This window comes from Cnephaeus nilssonii (assembly GCF_951640355.1).
Source record: "Cnephaeus nilssonii genome assembly, chromosome: 5".
NCBI lineage: Eukaryota > Metazoa > Chordata > Mammalia > Chiroptera > Vespertilionidae > Cnephaeus > Cnephaeus nilssonii.
The window spans coordinates 84,849,632-84,873,212 of NC_137076.1; the positions used below are offsets into that span (position 1 = coordinate 84,849,632).

The following is a 23,581-nucleotide window of genomic DNA, read 5'->3' on the forward strand; positions in this document are numbered from 1 at the left end:
CCACGGGGGGACTTTCCCGCTCTGGATACCTCTCAGACACCGATGCCCAGGAAAACATTCTGGATAAGTTGCTCAGTGACATGGTCTTGGCCCCATTCCCAGATGGGGGCCCTCGAGCCTGGCTGTGGCTCCTGAACACCCCACTTCAGCTTTTGCTGAGCCCCAACTTAGACATCCCTGCTCCCTGTGCAAACTAGGAGCCCCTGAACCCCCACTGAGGTGCCCGGGGAAGGGAGATGCAGAGGCTGCGCTCTGGGTCCCCTTTCAGTCTCTCAGTCTCTCGCCCTCCACATCGCTGCTACAGCTGCAGGGAGAGGGAGGCTGAGGTGACTGCCTTTTACCGGAAACACCAAGTGTTCCAGCAGAGTGTCTGCCTGGCCGGCCTGCAGTTAGTGGGGTCAGAATCAGGGGACAGGGCATGACAGTGCCTCCTGGGGTGTAAGGTACGGGAGGGGCGGGTGTGGGACTAGCTCCGTGGAGGGAGGGGCAGTGGCTCTGAGCCCAGAGGTTGGGACACCGCCGCAGGGACTGGTCGTGGGTGAGGAGCTCCTCCCTGACAGTGGTCCTGGGCTCCATGGTGAGGTCACCAAGGACAAGAAAGGAGTCGTGTTGCCCCGGTGCCCTCGGTGGCAGATGTGATCACCTTCGCCAAAGGAAGGGATAGTTACCATGCTACACCCTCTGGGGGAGTTGTGGTCCCAGGACCAGCGGTGGATCAAGTGGCTCTTGATTGTTCCCATGTGCCTCAGGGCCCTGCCGACGTGGCCGGTTAGGGGTGCTTCCTCACTGGAGAACAGTGTGGACTTGTACATTTCCAACAGTCACCTACTTTCCTTTACCTTGGACCAGTAAAAGGCCTGCCTCCAAGATCTGGTCCAGAAAGTGGATTTCTAGGTCACTCGCCCTCATTCCTCATGGGTGTAGGCCCCTCACCCCTCACCTCACCTCCACCAATAAACTGGTACTTGCCACGGTCAAGAAAACAACAACCTCCAACATAAACCAATATACAGTATAGATGCTGTAAGACCATACTCTGATATTGGCCATAATATGATTCTCCAGCGATAGCTATTGCTAAGAGTATTGGTATGCAATGAGCCTGCAAGACAAGTCCAGTTCGTAGATGACCAACTAAAATACATTTTAAAAAATATTTTGATTAGTTGCCACAAAATAAAGATCAAAAGATTCATATAACAAACAGAGATTTTCATAGAGCTTTGAAGGTGACACACAAGTAAATAGACTATCACAAAGGAGCATGAAAAATATTGTGATTTACAGCTTTTCTTGGAAAATCCAAAGATCTGCCACCCCATTAGCAATGACGAGCTGAAGCTGAGTGATTGATGCCAGTTGCTTTCACATAGGGTGTCCTCTCAGGGTTGTCATAGTCCCTACCTGACCCAGTTATAAAACCAGTCTGGTTCCCGCATGCATTTGAGTTTGCAATCATTGATGTCTATCCTTACAAAACCCTTCTATGGGTATTATCAGCACTGCCTACAATCTTCTCTTTTCCATTATATCCATGTTAATACATACAACTATACTTATGTATTCCTCTGTATGACTACATTATGGTGTATATAAAACCAATCCCTTTCTGATGGGTATTTAGGTTAGCTTCATTTATCTTCAATTACAAACAATATAACAGTAAAAGCCCTTATATATACTTTCTGTGTGCATTCCTCTCACAGATTGAATGTGAAAGTACTGAGTAAAAGGGAATATACATTTAAAATTTCAATAGACAATGCTGGTGTTGGTTTAGAGTCCAAGTCATTTTTAGCCCTAACTAAGGGGTATGGAGTGGTTGAGGTTGGAGAGTGGCATCGAGAAATGAACTGTCCATTATTTGAGCCCTCTTCTTCAACAACCATAGTCCACCCATAGCTGATTACCCCAAAGATAACATTGCAAATGGAAGAGCTAGACCTAGCAGGACAAACATATTTCAGAATTCTAGCTGAAAAATTAACTGTCATAAATTTGGTACAAAAACAAAATGAGATAACAATTCCGGTTATATTTATGGGATTCTCCATTTGTTATTAAAAAAACAAAGGAATTTTTATCCAGATATATTGACTAGTCTTTCTTTAGTTTTTTGGCATCTCTCGTTATTTTCTATTCCCTCCCTTTCTCTTCCAGGTTTATTTTTCTTTCTGTTTCTTACAGATTAATCTGATGTTACTGTGTGAAGGCTATTTATGTTTCTAAGGTTTGGTTTCTACTGAATGGGACTAAAGTTGAAAATCTGGGATCAAAATTGCAATAAGGTATTGAGTAAAATAGACTCATGTTTATATAATAAATGCAGCAAGTGATTAAGAGTATAGACTGCTTGGGCTTAAGTCCTGATTTCTCCAGGCACTAGCTGGAGCAAAACATAACCTCTCTAAGCCTCTATCTCCTCATCTGTTAAGATGAGGGTAATAATAAATTATAGTTCTTTGCACAGAGTATGACACAAAATAAAGGTAATTGTTGTTACTTTTTCTAACATAATAGCCAACCCTACCCACTCCTAAACTTTTGCACTCGGATGTCCAGTGTGACTCGACACGGTTAGCATTAGAATAAAGGAATCGAGAAAAAAGCAAGCGAGTGCAAAGGGTTAAAGTTCTACAGGGTGCTGCAATGCCCAAGACCACATAAACGGCTGGGCAGCTAGTCTGTGAGTTGATAGTTATGGCTGAATCAGAATGAGTAAATCCTTCAGGGAAAGAAGCCAAGAGTTGGGCTCAGTTTTAAACTGTACTTTAGATGCAATACAGTCTATATATATAAAAGCCTAAGCGATCGGCCGACTTGCCAACCAGCCAACAGGCCGGTAGCTATGACGTGCAATGACCACCAGGGGGCAGATGCTCAACACAGAAGCTGTTGAGCAACAGCAACTTTGCAGAGTGCTCTCTCAAACTCGGGGACCCCTTGGGGGATGTTGGACTGCCGGTTTTGGCCCGATCCCTGCAGGCCAGGCCTAGGAACCCCACCTGCCGGAGGGACCCCGCTCACTCCACAGATGACCTTCAAGCCTCGGTGCTGCCCCAGGTGTAGCTGGCCAGGGAGGAACTGTGAGAGGTTGGCTCCAGGGCATGTCCAACCTGTCTCGCCCAGTCCCGCCCCATTGGCCACCTTCTAATCAATGTGCACAAATCCATGCACCAGGCCTCTCGAAGAAAATACGAGGCCTGGTAGAAGCTTCTGGCTAACCTTTACTGAGTGCTTACTCTGTGTCACAGTCTTTGAATAATTTTATAAGCACCTTCTCAGTGTAGGCTCACAATAATCCTATGGAGTAAGTGCTATTACTAGTATTATCATTCCCATTTTACAGATGAAAAGAACAAGTACAGAGTGTTTCATTAACTTGATCTAGGTCACACTCTTATTTGCTAAAATGGCACAGGCCTTCTGAACCCAGAGCTTATGCTCTCAACCACTATAGTAATTTAGAGACAATGGCAGAAAGAGGTCAATTACAGCTAGGACAAAAAGAGGAATTCAGATATCGCCAACCCATATCCTTCAAGCAACTTCTATGCACTAGACACTGTTCTAAGTGCTACCAACATGTATTAGGAAGTGTATTCTTTATGGCAAGCCAAGAAGTACATATTACTGGTAGTACTTTTATGGATGGGACTTAGAGCTATTGAGCACCCACGGTCACAGCACTGTTAGTGGTAAAGGTGAGTTTCCAAAGGATGTCCACAGATTCCAAGTCCCAAGTTTTCTCCCTAGGAATGCAGTAAGAATTCCAACACAAATGAGTTATCCTCATCACTCAGCAAATATTTATCAAGAACTTACTTGTGTCAGGCACCAGTGAACAACACAGACATGGAACAGAGATTATGTGGAAGAGAGAGACAATGTATAAGGACAAGTGAATGAACATATATAATATTACATAATTAATATATAATTAGCACCATTACAGAGCCCCCAAAATGTTCAATTGATTGACAAGTTCATTTACAGTTAGTTTTAGGAAAATAATTCTAATTCCTAACCAAAAAAAAAAAAAAAAAAAAGAGGAAGACATTCATTTCTCATGTATTTCATGTTATCCTAGAAGACCTACCTATGAAGAGAGACTCCTGGGACTAATCAGGGTATTTAAGGAATTACTGAGTTTTGCAACTTCTCCACCTGTGATCAAAAGTACAAGATTGTGGTTACCAAATAGCCTAGGCAAATTTTCAGCTTTTGCACAGACTTGCCCCGAGTTTAAGAAGAATTAAGGTTGTATCCTGCTCCTGGTTTTGAATCAAAACATTTACTGATTTCATCAGAAAGGACACGGTAAAGAAAGAGGAGGAAAACCGGTTAGGAGAAAAGTGACTGATCACAGCCCTTTTCTTTTGGAAGGCACAGTATCTTTTACGGATTAACATCTACTTATAGCAGTTTCAGAGCTTTGCAACTTAGTTTTCTTCTTAATAGATGTATTTTCAATTGTAATGCATAGGCTATTAGTGTTACAGGATATAACTCCCCCTTTGTAAATGTTTTATTCAACCTATAATAAGCTATTTTTGTCTCTGAAATTTTCTTACACCAATAAGATCTTCATTGTAGAAAAATTCCAAATACACATGAGCAAAATGAAAAAAATTAAAATCAACTAATAAGTCTAGGGGTCAGAAATAACTGTTGCTAAAATTTTGGCATGCATTTTTCTAGTCTCAATATTACATATCTATGTATCATTCCTAAATAACCTGGGCTCATATGGCTTGTAAGTTTCTATATTCACTTAATTGTGAATGTCCCTCATGTTATTAAATATACATCTCCACTATAATTTTTAATGGTGTATTTAAAACGCACACAGGGTGGGGAAAGTGGGTTTACAGTTGTAAGTACACAAAACAGTTTATTCGTATGTTATTATTTATTAATTATTGTATTATTTTCCATATGAACAACTGTAAACCTACTTTTGTCCCACCCTGCATATATCTCACCATTTATTTACCCACACCCCTATTGTTGGACATTAAGGATTTTTTTACACTTTTCACTATTGTAAGTAATCATATGAGGAACATACTTGGTTGTATATCTATTAATTAGTATAAATTTCTAGGAGTGGTGTTTCAGGGTAGGGATATATAAGGCTTTGGCTGTACATATATTTTACTGGTTTCTTTTTCTTTTTACTTATCATTTCAAAATAAATACAGACTCACAAGAAGTTACAAAAATGCTACAAAGACATCCCTTTCACCTATCCCCAATCTTTCCTCAATGATAACATTTATAATGCATTATCCTATATAATAAAAGGCTAATGTGCAAATAGACCAAATGGTGGAACAACCAGTTGCTATGATGCACACTGGCCACCAGAGGGCAGATACGCAACACAGGAGCTGCTCCCTGGTGGTCAGTGCACTCCCACAGCTGGCGCACCTCTCAGCCAGAAGACAGGCTGATGCTGGCAGCAGTGGCGGGAGCCTCTCTTGCCTCAGCGGCAGCACTAAGGATGTACTACTGCTGGCTTTCGGACATCCCCTGAGCGCTCCCAGACTGCGAAAGGGCAAGGGCGCAGGCCGAGGTGAGGAACCCCCATCCCCAGTGCACAAATGTTGTGCACTGGGCCTCTAGGATAACTATAATACATTATAAGTAGAAAATTGACAATGGCACAATAACCAGACTACAAACTTTACTTGGGTTTGACCAGCTGAATTATTTTTTAATATTAATAGAATGATAAGATGCATTCTTACTTTTCTACTTTCCCCTCTCATATTCACTTTAGAACTTCCTTCTTATCTTCTGTAGAGGTGGGAATACAACTGTATTTACTAGACTACTGTCTTTATTGAAAATCAAGAGGAAGAAATGCAATTAAGAACCTCTCACCAAAACCTCTCCACCGTTTCTAGAGCAGAAAATGGGTTGGTTCTTCCCTCCTTTTGATTCTTCGCAGACATCCCAGTTCCTTTGCGAACAGTTTCCCAAATCCAGGGGTACCCCAACACAAAATGAAGAACACGGAGTTGCACAATGAGGAAGTTCCTCATTTCTCCTCCACTCCTCTGATTACATCATGGAGAAAGCCCTAGCTTAGGGCTAACCCTTAATGCTCCTCTAACATTTGCTAACCATACCTTTGTAACAAATTGTTCAGACCTCAAGTTCAGGTCTAAGCAGGCAGTAGCATTTAACTATAATTCAATGGCATTTTACTATTTTAATTAAGTGTGCATTTACTTTTTGCCTTCAAATTGCAGCAAGTTAAACTAGAGTTCCATTTACTGATGTACATCTGCCCAGATACAATTTTGTAAGAACACAACTTATTCATTTATAAACCGATTCAAAATCATTGATTAAGTAAGCATTACTGCCTGCAAGTCACTGTGGTAACTATGAGGAACAGAGCAGTGACAAGACACATAAGAGGCTTGCTCTCGGAGCTTACAGTCTGTTTGGGGGAAACCAGGCATTAAATAAATTATTATAACCTAATTACTGAATTATAATTGTGACACCTGTTATGAAGGAGAAGGGTAGGATTATAAACTAGTCATCAGAATCAAGAAAGGCTTCCCTGTCCAACCAGTGTGAGTCCACGGTTGAGCGTCGACCTATGAACCAGGAGGTCACAGTTCAATTCCGGGTCAGGGCACATGCCCGGGTTGTGAGCTCGATTCCCAGTGTGGGGCATGCAGGAGGCAGCCGATCAATGATTCTCTCTCATCATCGATGTTTCTATCTCTCTCTCTCCCTCTCCCTTCCTCTCTAAAATCACTAAAAATATATTTTAAAAAAAGAAAGTCTTCACTTGAGGAAGTGGCATTTAAGCTAAAATTTGCAGGGGAGGGGATGAAGAAAACAAAGGCGTGGTGAGGGGGGTGCCCAGAAGAGAGGAGGAGAAAGAGTGTAGCTAGAAAGTAGGTTGAACACAGAAAGAAAAACATGCACAAATACGCTGTGGCAGAGAAGCACAAACAGCCCTGAGTAAAGACAGCAAGCCAGTGGAACTGGAGTGAGTGGGTGAGTAGCAGGGAGATGTGTGGTAAGTGAAGGCAGGAGAGGTGGGCCTGTTAGGTGAGAAGAAGGATCTAGATGTTATCCTATGGTCAATGGGAACCCACAGAAGGGTTTTGAACAGGGGAACAATCGGATCAGCTTTGCAATTTTTTTTTAACATATATCAAGATACATTTGTAAATACAAGCAGCAGAAGCTCATAAAAGTCACACAGGTATTTTTTTTTTAAGTACAGTGTGTAATCACCATGTAACAGGGCAAATATAAACAGGAGTGTTGATGGGGTGGGAGCAGCGGGGTGGCGGGCCGAGCTGGAGTCTGGGAAGGCATGCGCAAGTCACCTTTCTGTTTGTTTCTGAGAACTACTGTTCATCTGATTTGACGCCAAGGTAGCATTTGGATAAGCCAGGATAAAATCCCCATTTAAAACACGCCCCCTTCTTCAGAAGCTTCAAAAGAAAATTTCTCAAATTTCCACCAAGACGAACCTCGCATGTGGGTGGTGTTGGGGACCACCCACAAGGTGTGATCTGAGAAGCGCTGGGAGACCGCTCCTGTTCTGTGTGAACTGTCTCCGGCCTCCAGTGGCGCCTAAGATGCTGCATCCACAATTCCGAATCTTCCTTCAGTTACCAAATAGGCTAGCACAGAGCAGCCCCCTCGATCCATCCTGCCTTCCTGGGACAGAATGCATTGTTTCTGTTTTCTCAGGGATGGGAGGGTTGGAAGCTTTTTCAGACCACTCACCATGGAGAGCATGGAGGGGCCAGGAGACTGGGCAGGTTCCAGAGAGTGACCGTCAAAGGAGCCCAAGTTCCTTTGACGTCATCCCTTTGTTTGGGGCTGGCCCTGTGATCGGCTGGTGTGCACGCTATGGACATAGGTATAAAAGTGTGTGCATTTACACAGCAAAGGTATATGGATATACTTAGGGCATGTTCATGACTTTATAACATGGGAAGCAAAAACGGAAAACAGCACAGGTCCTGGGATTGGACCCAACTGGGTTCAGATCACAAGCTCTGTAACCCTAGGAAAGTCACAGGACCTATCTTATGGGGCGGTTGGGAGGATGCAGAGATAATCTGTTTAAAGTCTTGGCACTGGTCCATGGCATACAGCAAGTGCGGCACAAAAGTTACTGTTAGGGTGATGCCTGTGCTTGTCCCTGTGCAAGCATACGTGTGCATGTGCATGTAGGTGCAGATCTGGGTGTCTAAGGAAGTGTGTTTAAGAACAAGAGAGGAAAGGAGGGAGAATGTTGCCCGCCCGTGCCCACAGCAGTTCAGGCACCAGAGCAGACCTGTCAGAGGGTGTGGGGACAGCTCCCAGAGAAAAGAGCTCAGCTTTGCCCCGTGGGAAACTAGGAAGGGACAGGACAGCAAAGGACCTCAGCCTGCCAGAGGCTTCCTGGTGAATCTATAAAAGTGGAGGGATGAGATAATGTTGAAGCGCAAAAAAGCCCTCTATAAAAGGAGATTTTTTTTTTTTAAAGGAGTTAAAAATGGTCTCTAAAATTGACATGTATCCAAATTAGGCCTCTAATTTGCTCCAACCTGAAGCTCTCCCCTATCTTGAGCTTCATTTATGTTTCCTTTTTCAGAACTGATTTGGAAGAACTTTGAAAATGGGAACCACCACAATCTGTTCTCAGGCCTCTTGTTCCCCTCTTAAGATTTGCACAAGGAGTTGTATCTAAGTGCTTTCTGCATCATAAAGATAGGCCGTCCTATGTTGAGAGAGAAGACCCAGGAAAAAGTAACACCCAGTCCTTACTCCAGGTTCTGCCCTTAACTCACTGGGCAACTTCAAGGAATCTCTTGATCTCTCTGAGCATAGCTGCTTCATCTGCAAAAGGCATTGATTGGTCAATTTGGGTGATTATCTTTTGACTTCCTGACATACCAGAGGAGGGTTAGCCCCCTTCAACTATCTCTCCTCCCCTTAAAGCTATATCACCATATGACATCGTAGTTAAGAGCGCAGACCACCTGCCTCCTGCTAGCTGTGACTCCTGGGATGAGCTATTTAATCTGTGTCTTCGTTTTGTCCTTTGTAAAACAGGGTAAAGAAGAGAGTAGTGTATCATTGAATTGTTAAAAGGATGAAATGAGTTGATAGAAGTGAAATATTTAGAACAGTGCTTGACACAGGTAAGGACTACTCTAGTTTTGAGTAATATTATTATTATTATTTACTTTATTAAATAATTTTGTAATTTTACATGAAATAATGTCATTGATAAATCAAAAAATAAAAGTATAAGCATTCTTTGGGGCTATGAAAAGTCTCTAGGGGGTTGGGGGAGAGCTAGGACCATTGCTTTTTCTTTTTTTAAACCCTATTGTGCTTTGATTTTTTGAAGGATGTGTATGTACTACCACAACACTATTTTTTTTTTAATTTAAAGAGATTGAACAAAAAGATCACAGAAGTCCCTCTCAAATCTCTAAGTTCAAGAACTGGCTATGATTATTAAGGAGCAGTACTTTTTAGGTGGCCGGCTTATCTTGGTTATCAAAGCTACCATTCACATGTTTGACCTTTTCAAGAACTTCTTATAAAGGTTTAAAATAAGCACAATCACCCTCTCGAGTTTATAACTGAACGTGTTTCCACTTCTTGGATAGGAGAGAAACTGAGAAAGGTGAAAACATAAACAGTGAATACTCGGCCTTCGGGGCTGACCTAGACTCTGCCCCTTAGAATCTTTTCCCAGAAACTGACTCAGTCACATAAAGGAAGGACCCGCAGCAGAGAGTAATCTCAAAGAAAACCCGCCGCTGGCCGCCCAGCGGTGAGAGGGTTAACTGGGCTGGGAAAGGCGATCCCTTGATATGAGTAAGACTCGGAGTTGTTGAAGTTTTCAAAGCAGCCACAGCGGCGGCGTGGCTCCTGGCTCTGGGGGAAAGCGAGTTGGAGGGAGCCTGACGGAGCAGACCCAGACCGAGGATCAGGATCAAGCTGAGCTGAACTCAGCGGGGGTTACAAGCTCAAGGTTAGTGGCTGCCGCACACCTCCCCAGCGCTGACATCTTTGGAGAGTTGTCTCAGGAAGGCAAGGCGCCATCTCTCATCCTGGTGTGTCAGGTCTGCTCTGCTTCCTAGAGCGGCCACCCGCCCTTCTGCACAACCTCCCGGCTGCTGCCTTCACCCAGCCTGGCAACGGTGAGGGACAGCTGACCTATTCCCAGGAGGCTTTTCTAAAGGAAACTTTCTGGAACAGGAAGACTACACACACACACACACACACACACACACACACACACAAACACACACACACACCCTGTATACTCTGCTCCGTCTTGGTATTTGCGCAATCCAGAATTGCTATCTGCCTCAGTTGAAACTGAGAACAACTGTCAAAGTAACTAAACAGGCTGCTTGATGTGATCTTGTGGGAGGAATACCGTCTCTGAGGCTATGGTCTCTGTCTTTGAAAACTGGTTGCTAGTAGCTTTTCTTGTACCTTGCTAGAACAAAGCGAAGGGGGAAGATGCACTGTGAAGGAAATATTTCTACATCTGCATGAGCTTCAGATAAACGTATGCACGTAACCTTAACTTACCTGCATGTGCTGCAGATGATAAACTTAAACCTAGGGGAGGGAGGACGGGTAGGTAGTAGCAGCTCCACACAAACTGCATTCTGAGGGCGCTCTGAATGACAGTTGAGACTGCCCGTCTGGAGGGGGAAAGGACCCCTCTTCAAGCCTGGCTGGGAGAGGGCGTGGGGAGGCCTCTTCGTAGGCCAGTGCTGTCTCCGTGCTCTCGCCTTGCACATGGGAGGCGATGAGTAAGAAGTTGTCGCTGAGCTGAATGCTCCCTCGGATCCTCCAGCAGCAGGAGCCGGTCTTGTACCTGCCAGCACTGAATCAGAATGAGTCACTGAAACTTGGGTGCTGGCACAAAGTGCTCGCTAACTGCCTGGTGAGACACTGCCTCCATGTAGGTGGGATCTCTCTCCGAGCGCTCACATTTCTCCTCTCTTCCTCTCTCCCTCAAACAGGCAGGAGTTGGGACGCTCTGGAGAGCTCGTCTCTGCTCCCTTGGCTTGGCTGACCCTACCATGTGGACTCTGCCCCTCCGGATCAGATCTAGAGTTTTAAAATAAGATGGATGATTTGACGTTACTTGATCTCCTGGAGTGCCCCGTGTGCTTGGAAAAGCTCGATGTCACAGCCAAAGTCCTCCCTTGCCAGCACACCTTCTGCAAACCATGTCTCCAGAGGATCTCCAAGGCCCACAAGGGGCTGCGGTGCCCCGAATGCCGAACCCTGGTGTTTGGCAGCATCGAGGCGCTGCCGGCCAACCTGCTGCTCGTGCGCCTTCTGGACGGCGTGCGCTCAGGGCCGAGCCCTGGGAGAGGGGGCTCCTTCCGCAGGCCCGGCGTGCTGGCCTTGCAGGACGGCAGGAAGAGCAGGACTCACCCCAGAGGTCTGCAGGCCAGCCCGTTCCGACTCGTGCCCAATATCAGAATCCACATGGATGGGGTAAGAAAGATCTCCTTTGTTCATATCCTGTCCACCTGGAGGTTGGATTTGCATGTGCCAGCAGTGAGGGTTTATCGCTTTCAGTTACTTTTCAAAGAGGTGCCGCCAGGATTCCTGAGGGAGAAGTTTCTGTGGGCAGTGATCCTTCGACTGAAATTCGGTGGGATCCTGACCTATCTAATCCTTCCTGTGATTCTTAGAATTATGATAGCTTCCCGGTTCCTTGTGCAGACGGTCGTAGGATAAGGAAAGCCTTCTTGATTATATTTTTGGTCTTTCACTTCTGCCCTGAGGCCAACCCAGTGCATGGAAAATGCACGAAGGACGGGAAAGAGAGGGAAAACAAATCCAACCGCTTGTTGCTTTGGGGATCTCTGAGAAATTTCCAAATGTCAGCTTCTGTTTGAATGCTACCCAAATCCATCTTCCTGCCTCAACCCCCACCCAGTCATAAAGTGCTGTTATGACAGCGTTCATTCACAATCCATTCAAAGCTATTAAGACTCTTGCGGCCCGGAGGTGGTGCAGGAGGGAGCGTCCGTGTGGGTGGGCTGATTGACAGGAAGGCTGGGGAGTACAACAGAAGTGTCTTACTTTACAAAATGAACAAAACACATAACATGCACGTCAGTGGCTGCAGTATAAAAGCAAACGGAGCCAGTAGAGCCATGTAGGATATGGCCCAATGATGCTTTTGGGGTTTGGACAGTGCGATCGCTCTGTCGAGCCGGGCAAGCACATCCCGGGGACTTTGTCCGACCTGGCTGGGAGCCTTGTTGGGAGAAGCTGTGCTAGGGCACCTCTCTCGAGAAGCATGTGGTCCTTGCCAGTCCAGCAGGATAATTTGCACTGTCACCCCAGGAGTCGGTGTGCCAGAGTGGACTTGGCAAGCGGTGGCCTGAGTCGCTGGCATACTTAGAAAGTCAAAGCTGCATGCTGTGATGTCTTACCTAAAGCGAGCTTTAATACTGGCCACAGAGTCCCAGGACTCCCCGCGGGGAAGAGTAGCCGTGGGAGGGAGTGTCTTCCAGATTCCTTCCCAGCTGAGAGCAGGCATGAGATGTGCATTCAGTTTTCTAAAATATTTCTTGTAACAGCTCACCCCTCCTCTGCTTCACGGCATCTTCAAGCCCCTGGGCAGTAGGAGAGTGTGGGAACGTTCAGAAGTGTGAGCGGGAAGAAGTGGGCACTGGCATGAATTCATCACTGCAGACTTTTCATCGCCATTGTGCCTGTGTGTGTGAAACACATTCCAGAAGAGGGCCTGGCACCCTTCTTTGAGGCTCCCTACTAGGCCTAGCCATCAGTCAGAATCCACAGGCTTGGGAAAGGCAGGGTGGGGGTGGTTTATAGAGAATCTCGTAGAGAACGGGCTCTATCTCCAGCCGCAAATCTCCCTTTGAATTCCCAAGACCCAGCAAGCTCTCCCCTCCCCCACGCTGCAGAGTCGGACTTGCCTCTTGGCAGAGCGTCATTACTCACTAAGAACGTGTTAGAGACTGGGAGGAGGCCAGGCCCTTATCGCCGCTGAATGTGTTTGCTCATGTTTTTGTCTTTTTCCATGTGGTTCTATTGCTAAGAAAAGGTAGCAACGAATGGATCCACAGCTGCCAAGTTGTTGCGCCCTAGAGGATTCCAGGCCCCTCCTGGCAGAGGGAGTTGTGGGGATCAGGGCTGGTCCTACGTAAGAGACAGCCTCTAAGATACTGCATGTCCCTGGAACTCTTTCACGGGGACTTGTAACATCAGAGCAAGGTGCCAGGGACGGCCCCTCCCCCGAGTCTCACCAGACCAAGTCCTGTCCCTGAGACTGAAACAAGGAACCAAGCCCTTTCTGCGAGGACCTGGTTTCCTAAGGATGCAAGAGAGCAGAGCTGGCAGCCACCCCACCCACCCCTTTCCTTCATTTTATTGAGCCTGCCTTTCCTACCTTTGCCACACCTCATCCCTGTAGCCTCTCTCAATGGGGACATGAACAGACTCATTCCTGGATGTAACGATGGCTGTCATTCTGCAAACCAGTCTCCCAAAATATAGCTTTCTTTCCTGTAAGTGTGAGAGCAGCCATGCCTCCCTCAGCTCAGAGAATTGAGGATGGTCGGGGCTGCCCCACTCTGTTCTGAGAGTCAGCAGAGTGGGCTGGCATCCTCACCAAGGAGACTCACCCTCTGGCCTCAGTGTACCCGATCTAGTCTCAACAATTAATAATACTCGCTACCCACCTGCTTCCACATACTCAGGTCACCTTAGAAAACATTCGCTATGGAATGCATATGCATTGCATGAAATCGTTTTTATCATTAATTTAAACTCGCCGTATGACTTTGGGCAAGCCACTTAAGTTTGCTGGGTCTCAATTTAAATTTCTGTAAGATAGGAAAATGCATTGGAAAAACAGAGAGCTATCCCCAGACCTAACTAATTAGTGTTTACCAAGCACTTTGAGATCCTTAGATGAAAGGCATTTGGAAGATCGTTATCATGGAAAACATTATTATTGACTGTTTATTGTGCCCAGCTGTGCATGAGGCATTCTACAAAACACAGAAGTGACAGCCCTTGCTGGGGAGCATAAGTGTTGTTATTGAAGTTGAGTCTATGATGAGTCCAGGCCAGGACGATACTAAGTATAAAGTACTCCTCTGCGGGGACATAAATGACCTGTTGTCACAGGGTACCACTTTGTAAAACACCTCATTCAGAGGGCCTCATGCAAGCCCGGCACTCTGAAGGAGCAAGTTTCACTTCCTGTCTGTGAGCTTTCTAAGTCTTCCCTGCTCACTCTAGTGAACATGGGCTCCTCTAATGAATAAGCGCATCAAGAACGTTTTGTTTGGTGCTCCTGTGCCAGCCAGCATGCTAGGGTGGAACCAACAGTCACACTTCAGGGTGCCAGCCCAAGACAGAAAAAATGGCCCATTGTGCCTACCTGTCTAAAACCCTCCCAAGCCTATTGTGTAAAAAGGAAACTTGAGAAATAGCTGTAGGTTTCTACAGCATGCAATTATTTCAGACCAGCAGGTAAGATCAACAGACTCCTGGGAGGCCCGTGACTGGAAATCCCACTGGTTCTTATTCCTTCCCAGACTGCCATCAAGCCAAAGGTCCTTTGCAAGCCTTTGAGAAGATTGTGGGCTCCTGAGTAGCTGATCTCTCTTCCTCCTCACTCTGATACCCTTCAGTAGTATTTCTGAACTAAAGATGGGCAATAAGGCGATGAAGCTAAGTGTTTGCAAGCTTAGGTTTGAAAATATCAGTATTCAAATCTTGCTTCTTCTCCTCAATAGTATAATTCCAGTGAGTCACATAAACCGCAGGGCCTCCAATTCTCCATCCGTAAATTGGAGGTAATAGTAATACCTGCTTCAGAGTGTTGTTGTGAGAAATAAATGAGATGATTCATGTCACTTAGCTCTTAGCACAGTGACTGGCTCAGATTAAGTGCTCAATAAGTGTTACCTGCTGTTGTTATTGAAGTGACTCAACACTTTCCACTCTAAATTACACGCCCTCTTTCACCCCCTAAGCGTTAACTAGGTGTCTTCCAGAGATGGTTCTTGGTACCCTGACTTCTGGCTTGTTTTGTCTCCAAATGACCCATGGCCATGAATCAAGTGTGTGATTCTTCCCGCATGTGCTGACTTGGCAGCTCGCTTCCCAGACCCTTTAGGAGCTAGGAGTTGATTCTAGGAGGAAACTTGCCAACTAACATCACTTCTGCAAACAGCAAGCTCAAAGGAGCACCATATGCAGGGCAAGACCCTGGTCCCCTTCCCAGCATCACCCATTCTTCATTAACTTCCATCTTTCCTTTCCCCTGCTTCCCACTACCCACAACACAAAGGTTGCCGCCCTGGGTCTGGCAGGGCCGGACTTTCTCCCTTCTTTGTCAAGCAGCATGCCAACCACACACATTCCTATCTCACTCGCCCTATCTCAGCAAGAACACACCTGCCACCTCCAGCACACAGACCAGGTCACTGTCTCCCAGAAACTTTTTCAGCTGGTGTTGCAAGCAACCAAGGGGGGAAATGAGGTCAGAGAGTACATGGGGGAATCAGGGCTGGTAGAAACCAGAAGGAAACCAGCCCCCATTTCTGAGTCTCAGCTGTTGTGTCCTGCAACAAAGCTGTGACACAGACAGTGGTTTTTGCTACATTTGCAAAGGGACTGAAACCATCCCAAGCCCCTAAAAACAGCAGGCAGGTGCCACCTGGGTCAGCGAGGACCACATGGGGCAGATGGAGGGAGACAAAGGCAGGAACTGGGGTTGAGAATTCAGGAGATACAGATGGCTCTCCAGCTTCACACACATTTGCAAACCTTTTGAAAGACCACATGGCCCCATATTGGCTCTGCCCCCAAAATCTCTTGACATACCTCCTTGCTAATTAAAACTCCCTCCCTTTAATTCCTTACTGTAGTGTTTAAGGATTGTGGTCAAATGGAGCTGGGTCTGTGCTGGGATTCAATTATTTGTTAGCTGTGAGGGCTTAGGCAAGTCACTTACCCTCTTCAACCTTCAGTTTCCATTTTTGTATACTGGAAATAACAATAGCGTACATATATCAGAAGGCTATTATAAGATTACAACAAGATAATGTGTGTAAAAAGCTTAGTACACGTGCCTGGTACATAATAGATGCTAATAAATGTTAGCAACAGCAAATAACAATAACAATAGAGGAGAAAGTCTGCTGGCATTGGATCTGGAGTTCTTTGCACCCACATATAAGCATGCAGATATCGCCATTAAAATTTTAAGGAAAGGGAATAGCAAAAGTAAAGGGAGTTCTCAAAAAGACAAAACTGTAGTGATGGGAAATTGTGGTTTTCAGTGGTTGCCCGGGGTTATGGGTTAGGAGAGGATGTGACTCTAAAGGGACAGCAGCAGGGAGATTTGTGGGGTGATGAAACTATTCTTATTTGTGGTGGCATCTAAATGAATCTACCTATGTGTTAAAATTCATAGAAATATATACCAGAGGGAAAAAGTCAATTTTACTGCATATTTAAAATCATTTTTAAAAGGGAGCTCATGTACATTTCCTTTCATCTCTGCCTGATTTTCACCTAGCCCACCGATTTCCTTTCGCCTCTGTGGGTATTGGACCAATGCTATTTCTGAGAAGGACTTTGCCATCATTTACATGGTCAGGGTCATCCCTGTATGTGGGCTCCTTTCTGTGTTAGCAAGCCATTCTGTTACCTGCTCCAGCTATCCCATCAGTTAAAGGTGTCCGGCCAAATGGTGGACGAACACAACAGCTCATTCCCCAGGGGATGGCCTAGCCAGATGAGTAGGGCAGGAGGTTCTCCTTACTCAACCTCAATTATCCACCATGTGCACCCTACGGCATTAGGCAACGCATGTTTTTCGTGTTGTTTGCACTTCCTCTTATAAAAGGTTGCATGCCACATGTCCCTTCATACTCTAAAGAGATTATGGAATGAGGGAAAGTGCTTGTTTCGCCCTTGACTGGAGAAGAGCATCCTCATCCACCCCTTCCAGATGCCACTGCATAGTTTTGGGCTTAGCTGGGACCAGCTCAAATACAGCTCTCTTCAGTGTCTTCATCTTCTCCCTTTCTCTCTCATTTTAATTCATGCTTACATAGTAGACCAGTCTTTCACAAGTGTATACTGTACGCTACTAATGGATGTTCCATAGAGCTCCAGGGTCAAGAATAAAATAGACTTAAATATCATTATTACTTTTTGCTGCAGGACTTTTCAGAACTTTTAGCATGACTTGTGAGTGTCTAAGTGGTAAATTATAATAAGAAATGTTCCCAAATTTCTGTGGCAGTGGCACCCTCGTCCTCCCTTTTTTATTAGCATCTTGAGTAATACTAATTGTCCATGGAACAAACTTTGGGAAAAGTTGTCTCATACTAATGCAGAGATAGCTGAGCCCCAAAGAGAACCCCTATTGTAGTTACAGATATTGACTCATTCCAAGAGGAGGTTTCGGTAAGTTCCTGCCATTAGAAGATATTTTTGGAAAACTGTTTGAAACTCCTTATCACCACCTTCTGCAGTATCTATTTAGCTCCCATAAGTAGTTTCTGGCCATAGGCAATGTGGGAATCTACACAGCAAGGTCAAGATTCTCACCTTCCAGTGCTTATGTCTAATGGTAAAAACAACCAGTCAGTATACATCCATGTATGTGTGCACACACATGCATACTATATATATTTGACTTAAAGATATTATCCGTTGTAAGATATATTATTTAGTTATAGCTCTTAAGGGAAAAAAGAAACATTATCATGTTAGATATTCACTGTAAGATACATCCAATTTTAGAAGCAGTAAGATGAAAAAAGAAGTGTCTTACTAAAGAGTACATATTATCTGATTCCATTTATATAAAATTTTAGAAATGGCAAAACTAGAAACCATAGTGATTTGGGAGGTAATGCAAATGTTTTATATGATGGTACATAGGTTTGTCTAAATTCATCAAACTGTACACTTAAAAAGAGTGCATTTTTGTATGTAAATTGCAACTCAATAAGGTTCATTAAGACAAAGAAGTCTTAGACTATAGAAATGATGATGAATGAAAATGTCAGACAGTTTGAGGGAATGAAGCTTGGCCAGTGAAAAGAAGCTTCTTAGAAAAAATAGGTGTTTTAATGGTCAGGAAGGACATGGTCAAAGGACAAAGAGGCAGGTCCATTCTGGACACGTGGGTGCCAGGAAAGGCAGGAAAGGACCTGCCCAACAGAATGATGGCTGGAAGAGAGGGAGAAGGAAACACAGAGAAGAGACTGGGGACTAGACGCCTGCTTCAAAACCACCACTAGGAAGGCACATGCCAATTACTCTGTAATAGTCTCTTCACAGCTCATTGGTCACATGTCATCACATGGCCCATAGGCTGTATTTGCCTGATGGATGCCATGCAGCCAAACAAGGTATTTCTGCTCCAAGTGGATGGCTAGGTAAGTGAGGAGCAGTCTCCACTTCACTGGCAGACAGTCGTTCTTTTCCATCGAAATGGTCAGGTGTCCTGCTAACCCTCGCCTGCAGAAACACCAGCCAGCAATTCCAAAGCAAGTGGTAAAACACAGGAAAGCAAAGACAAACCCATTCTACATGAGCAGCTTCCTGCAGCTTCATTCAGTGTCAGCCCCCAGGGTCACACCACTCCAGATCCCCGGCTCAGAAGCCAGGGCATTCAATAGACTGCTCCTAAGCCCTTACTCTGAGCTAGGCTCTGTCTTGAAAGCTCACACCATCGAAAGCTCATTCCAGAGATGCTCACGGGCTGAGACTCTAGGACTCAAATAGTAGCTGAGTTCACCTCTGAGCTCTCTCATTTCTCCAGTCTTTTTTTACAAGCACAAGGAGAACAGGCAAGTTGTCTTATCTCTCAATACTGTGCTCAGAGCCACCCAGCCTACAGCTTGGCTCATATCAGGAGCCTTAAAATATTTTTGGAATGGGTGAATAAATACATTGTACACTTCATGGCATCACAGAATGACTCCTCCTGATACAGAATGATCACTTCCTGAGTCAGGCCATTATAGAGCTGTGTGAGGAGTGCGCAGCACGTTATATTAGGCATAAAGTCATGTGGAGACGGAAATAGTCTAGATGTGGGTTACCCAACGATGTACCTTTTTTTGTGACAAAGAGTACTCTCCTGAAAACACAGTAGGCAGGTTCAAAACCACTTAGCTCATGAGTTGCTAACCCTTAGAAGATAGGAAATGGCTTTCCATATATGGCTAAACTTCTGCATCAGACACCACAGATTTCATGTGCTCCTTTGATCTCAGAGGAAACACTTGATCTTGACTTAATTGACACTTAGTCACAGGGATACCAGTGACAGAAAGGAAGAGTCTCTAAAAGATTTTGCTGTTGAATTGGGTGCTAAATTGACCTGACCTCCTATATGAAGGGAACATAGCATTTCAGGTAGGAATGTGGCCCCTATACTTCTCATGCTGCCAAACCTACATCATATCTGTCTATATATAACACACAGCGTGTATTTGTCATTTTAGCCTTCTGTATGTGTACAGTTCAGTGGCATTAAGTACATGTACATTATTGTGCAATTCTCATCACTCTCCATCTCCAGAACTTTTTCACCATCCGGTCCTGGCTCTCTGTACCCATGTAACAATAACCCTACCCCCACCATTGTCCCTGGTACAAAACTTCCTTCTGGATAAGAGGAATCGTGTTTTAATGTCATATTTAAAACATGTATTCCAATGTTCTGCTGCTTCTGACCTTAGACTTCCGGTAATCTCAATAAACAAGATAACACTACGATTCAGAACAAAGGCTCTCCGTTTGTGTGTCCTGTCCATGTGCTTCTGGGCAAGTTAGGGAGCAGCTCTGGCCATTGTTGCTGTAAAATGGAAAGAGTTACTGGGAGGATCCGACGAGGTAATACCTGTAAAGACAGGGTCTGGACAAAGCAAGCTCCTAGTGAAGGTTAATTATCTGCCTGCACTCACCCAGGTCGGCTAAGCTTTTAAAGTCCCAAAACACAGACTGGGCGGCTGCTTTACTGCATGTAGACATGGGGGTAAGAGTGACCACAGCATCATTCGGAGCATAAATCAAGAGCATTCTTGTGAAGTTCTTAGCACAGACCATGACACTGTAAGCTCAGTGGCAATAAATATGGGGCAACTTTATTTTCATTTCCGGTATCTCATTCTTTCATCAAACGTGTACAGGATATCTTTCATGTGTAAGACCCTGTGCTGGGTTCCAAGGAAGAACAAAAGCAAGTAATATATGGCCCCTGTCCTCAAAGAGCTCCTGGTCTCTTGGGAGATGGCCACATAGACTAGTAATTATGAAGCTCTTGATAAATCTTATACAAAGACTTACTGTGGGTCGGCACTGAATCAAGCATTGTACCCACAGAATCTCACTTCACTCCTACAACTCGCTGAGGTGGATGCTACTGTTTTCTCTACACATAAGAAGTCTGTGCTCAATAGTGTTACAGATCAAAATGTAAACGTTCCTGTATTTGTGTTTAGGGTAGTTATTGAGGTTGCACTTTTTAAACATGCAGATGATCTGAGTCCTATCATTCAGGCACTCACAGAAACCCATGGCCCTGAGGTCTGAAACCTCAGAATAACTGAGAGTCCTGGCATTGTGGTCCTGATGCTGCTAGTTTTGGGAAATGTGCCTTTCAGCCTCCACTCCCAGGCACAACATGGAGAGCCAGGAGAAGAGGTGAGAGAACTTAGATCACTCGCTGTTAGCCTTCCCAAGCAGACTAATAGGAAAACTTTAGCCTGGAGATGGAAGAAATAGGCAAACACCCCCATGGGTGCCTGAAGCAAACCACCCCAGCTGAGAGTGTCAGCCAGACTGCCTGCGTTAGAGAAGATGAGAATGAAACCATCCATCTAACAGGGACACTGGCCCACGTGGCTGACGTCCACTCATCCTCAGATCTCAATGTAGCCTTCGCTCCTCCAGGAAGTCAGCCCTCTGTCCCACATCCCAAGCCGGGGGCCATAGCTCCTCCTCGAGTCCCCAGAGTCCCCAGTGCTACGCCGTGGCCTTCACAGCACGCATAAGCTCCATGTGGTTAAGGAGGTGTTGTTTCTCCTCTGTACTTGGCATAGTACCTGAGCAGCCAGCAATCAGTAAATGTTTAATTATTGAATGCATCACGTCCCCTGTATTGTAAGAAACTGTAGTTAGCTACAGCAGCTTCATGGCTCAGGAGCTCCTGGTGTCTCTCCTGAGGCAGAGGAAGGGAGACAGACTGGCCATTTTGTCCCCAGGATCCCTTCCAACCCTGTCCTGTGGACAAGGGTGTTTCTTGACTTAAGGCCAGGTGTGTTAGCAAAGGCATGTACGTGCTCGCAGGGGATTCAGAGGTAATTGGGAGGTGAAAAAAAAAGAAGTCAAACCAGAATGCAAAACACCATCGGCGGACTGGCATGCCGCAGCCCTCCGAGCAGGTTGCCCTGGTTTTGCAGAATTAAGGACGATATCGACACACACAGACAAGTATTTTAATTGGTTGCCAAGGCAATGCAGCCGATTCAGTGGCATGGAGCAGGAACAGAACTCTGCAGAGCTGTGTTTAGGAAGGGTGTTCGGCTGTGATATTAACAAGCCACCTGGGTATGAGAAAGACAAGGCTGCAATAAAGCTTGTTGGGGACTTCTGCTTAACAAACAGGCATGGCAGAGAGATGGAGGGACAGAAGAAAAAATTCCCTTCCTAGCTGTTTGGAGAAGCAGGAGAGATCACCTTCTGGATTTTGACTGTCTCTTTGGAGTGGTTCCATGTTTGAAGGAAGGAGGAATAGGGTGACTGAAGGACGGAAGGAGATGGCAGTGTTTTCTTCCTCTTGAGAGATTATAACAAGGATCTAGGATGCAGGAGCGTGAATTTTAGCAAAAAGAACATTTCCCATGTCCTCCTTTTACTTCCCTTTGTATTGGAAAAGAATTAGCAATTAAACCTTTTTTGTTTTGTTTTTGTTTCCGGAAATTTTGAAACACTAGGAATTTTTTTTTTCATAATTATAAAACTTTGTGGTTAAGACATGTCCTGGATTTCCTAACTTCTCCATGCCACTTTGTATCCCAAGGCCTAAAGAATCTTACTTCATCACCTGATGTGTTTGTCCTGGTTGCTTGGACAAGGAGGGAGGGACCAGGAAAGGCAGAAGCAGGAGAAGAGATGGACAGGGTTATTAATCAACACCTTAATAACTACTACCATCACATGGCACACACCATGTGCCAGACACTGGGTCAAATAAGCTAGGTGTCCTTGAATCCTGCCAACAACCCTTGGAGGTCTGAGGTATTATCCTACTTGGCAGATGAAGAAACTGCTAAGAAGTGGCAGAGCCAAGATTTGAACCAGGTCTACCTGCATCCAGAGTCTGGGCTCTTAACCAGGTCAGTCAGGCTTAAGACATATCCATTGTTCCCTTGGAGCCGCATGGAGCCCTGGACCATCTGTGGTCACCGGTGAGTTCTCATTGGTTCCAATGCCACCCATTTAATGTTGATAAACTTCTGGAGCATGATGTACTCCATAGCCAGTCCAGCTCCATGTTAATGATAAGGCTATGTCTTAACTAGATACCACTTGGTCAGAAATTTAAGGATTTAGTACAAGTGAGTCTAGGTGACTAGAGAGGGAGACTGGAGAGGGGAGAAATGGAGTCAGAGAAAAGAGGAGGGTAGGGCAGGGGGAAGGCAGAAAAGGCACATGTAAGATCTAGACGGGCAACAGAAACCAAGAAGGAAGAAGGAGGAAGGGAGGTGAGCTGCTGGGGGAAACAAGTGTGCAAGGGGGCACTAGTTGGAGAGACATGGCCAGCTCTGATCCAGAACTTGTCTGCTTTTCCTGTAATATAAACAGAGTCAGGACAAAATATCTCTGGCCCATTTATTTCAGAAACTTGTCATCTGGATAGACATCATGGTCCATGAAAGGTGGGGAAAATAGAGCCTGAAATTCAGGAAAGTCAGCTTCTAATCCTGTCTTAGCTGAGAATCAACCAGGTGACCCCAACTATAGCTGAGTGTTTAATAAACGTTAGCAATTCCTACAGTTAGAGAAAAGGTCCCCGAGTCTCTGAGTCTCAGGATTCCATCAACTCAGTTTTAAAATTTGTCCTTTTCCTATTTTACAGAATATGCAAATAATACAGAACTGTTTGCATTTATGTTTTTAAGAATAACATATATAAATTTGAAGGTTTTACAGAAAAATAGCTACCATTTTTAGAATTTCCAAAGGCCTGTGCCAAATACTTTACCTGCAAAGCTTATTTAATCCACAGAGCTGTTAGGACTCATCTTCTATCTCTTACAGATAAGGAAACTGAGGCTCAGGGGTACTGAGTAGCTTGCCCAAAGTTTCCCATGTAGACTAACTCCGAGCCCACATTCTTAACCATCATGTTATGCTGGTTCCCAGTAGCTCTGCCTCCCTTATGCAAAGAGGCTACAGAGCACATACCTCTTCTTGTTTATTGACATAACATTATTAAAATAAACTTCCCTCAAGTCACATTAGCTGTGTAGATCTGGTC

At 45.0% G+C, this 23,581-nt stretch overlaps 1 protein-coding gene across 1 annotated transcript in view; it reads left to right on the forward strand.

Moving 5' to 3' along the window:
* The first annotated feature begins 9,882 nt into the window (after nt 1–9,882).
* SH3RF2 (SH3 domain containing ring finger 2) overlaps nt 9,883–23,581 on the forward strand; it is a 118,355-nt gene continuing 104,656 nt past the window's right edge. Inside the window, exons 1-2 of the mRNA XM_079772530.1 lie at nt 9,883–10,021; nt 11,031–11,514. Of these exons, the coding sequence (XP_079628656.1) occupies nt 11,137–11,514 (378 nt within the window). The 5' untranslated portion in view covers nt 9,883–10,021; nt 11,031–11,136. The remainder of the gene's footprint in view (nt 10,022–11,030; nt 11,515–23,581) is intronic.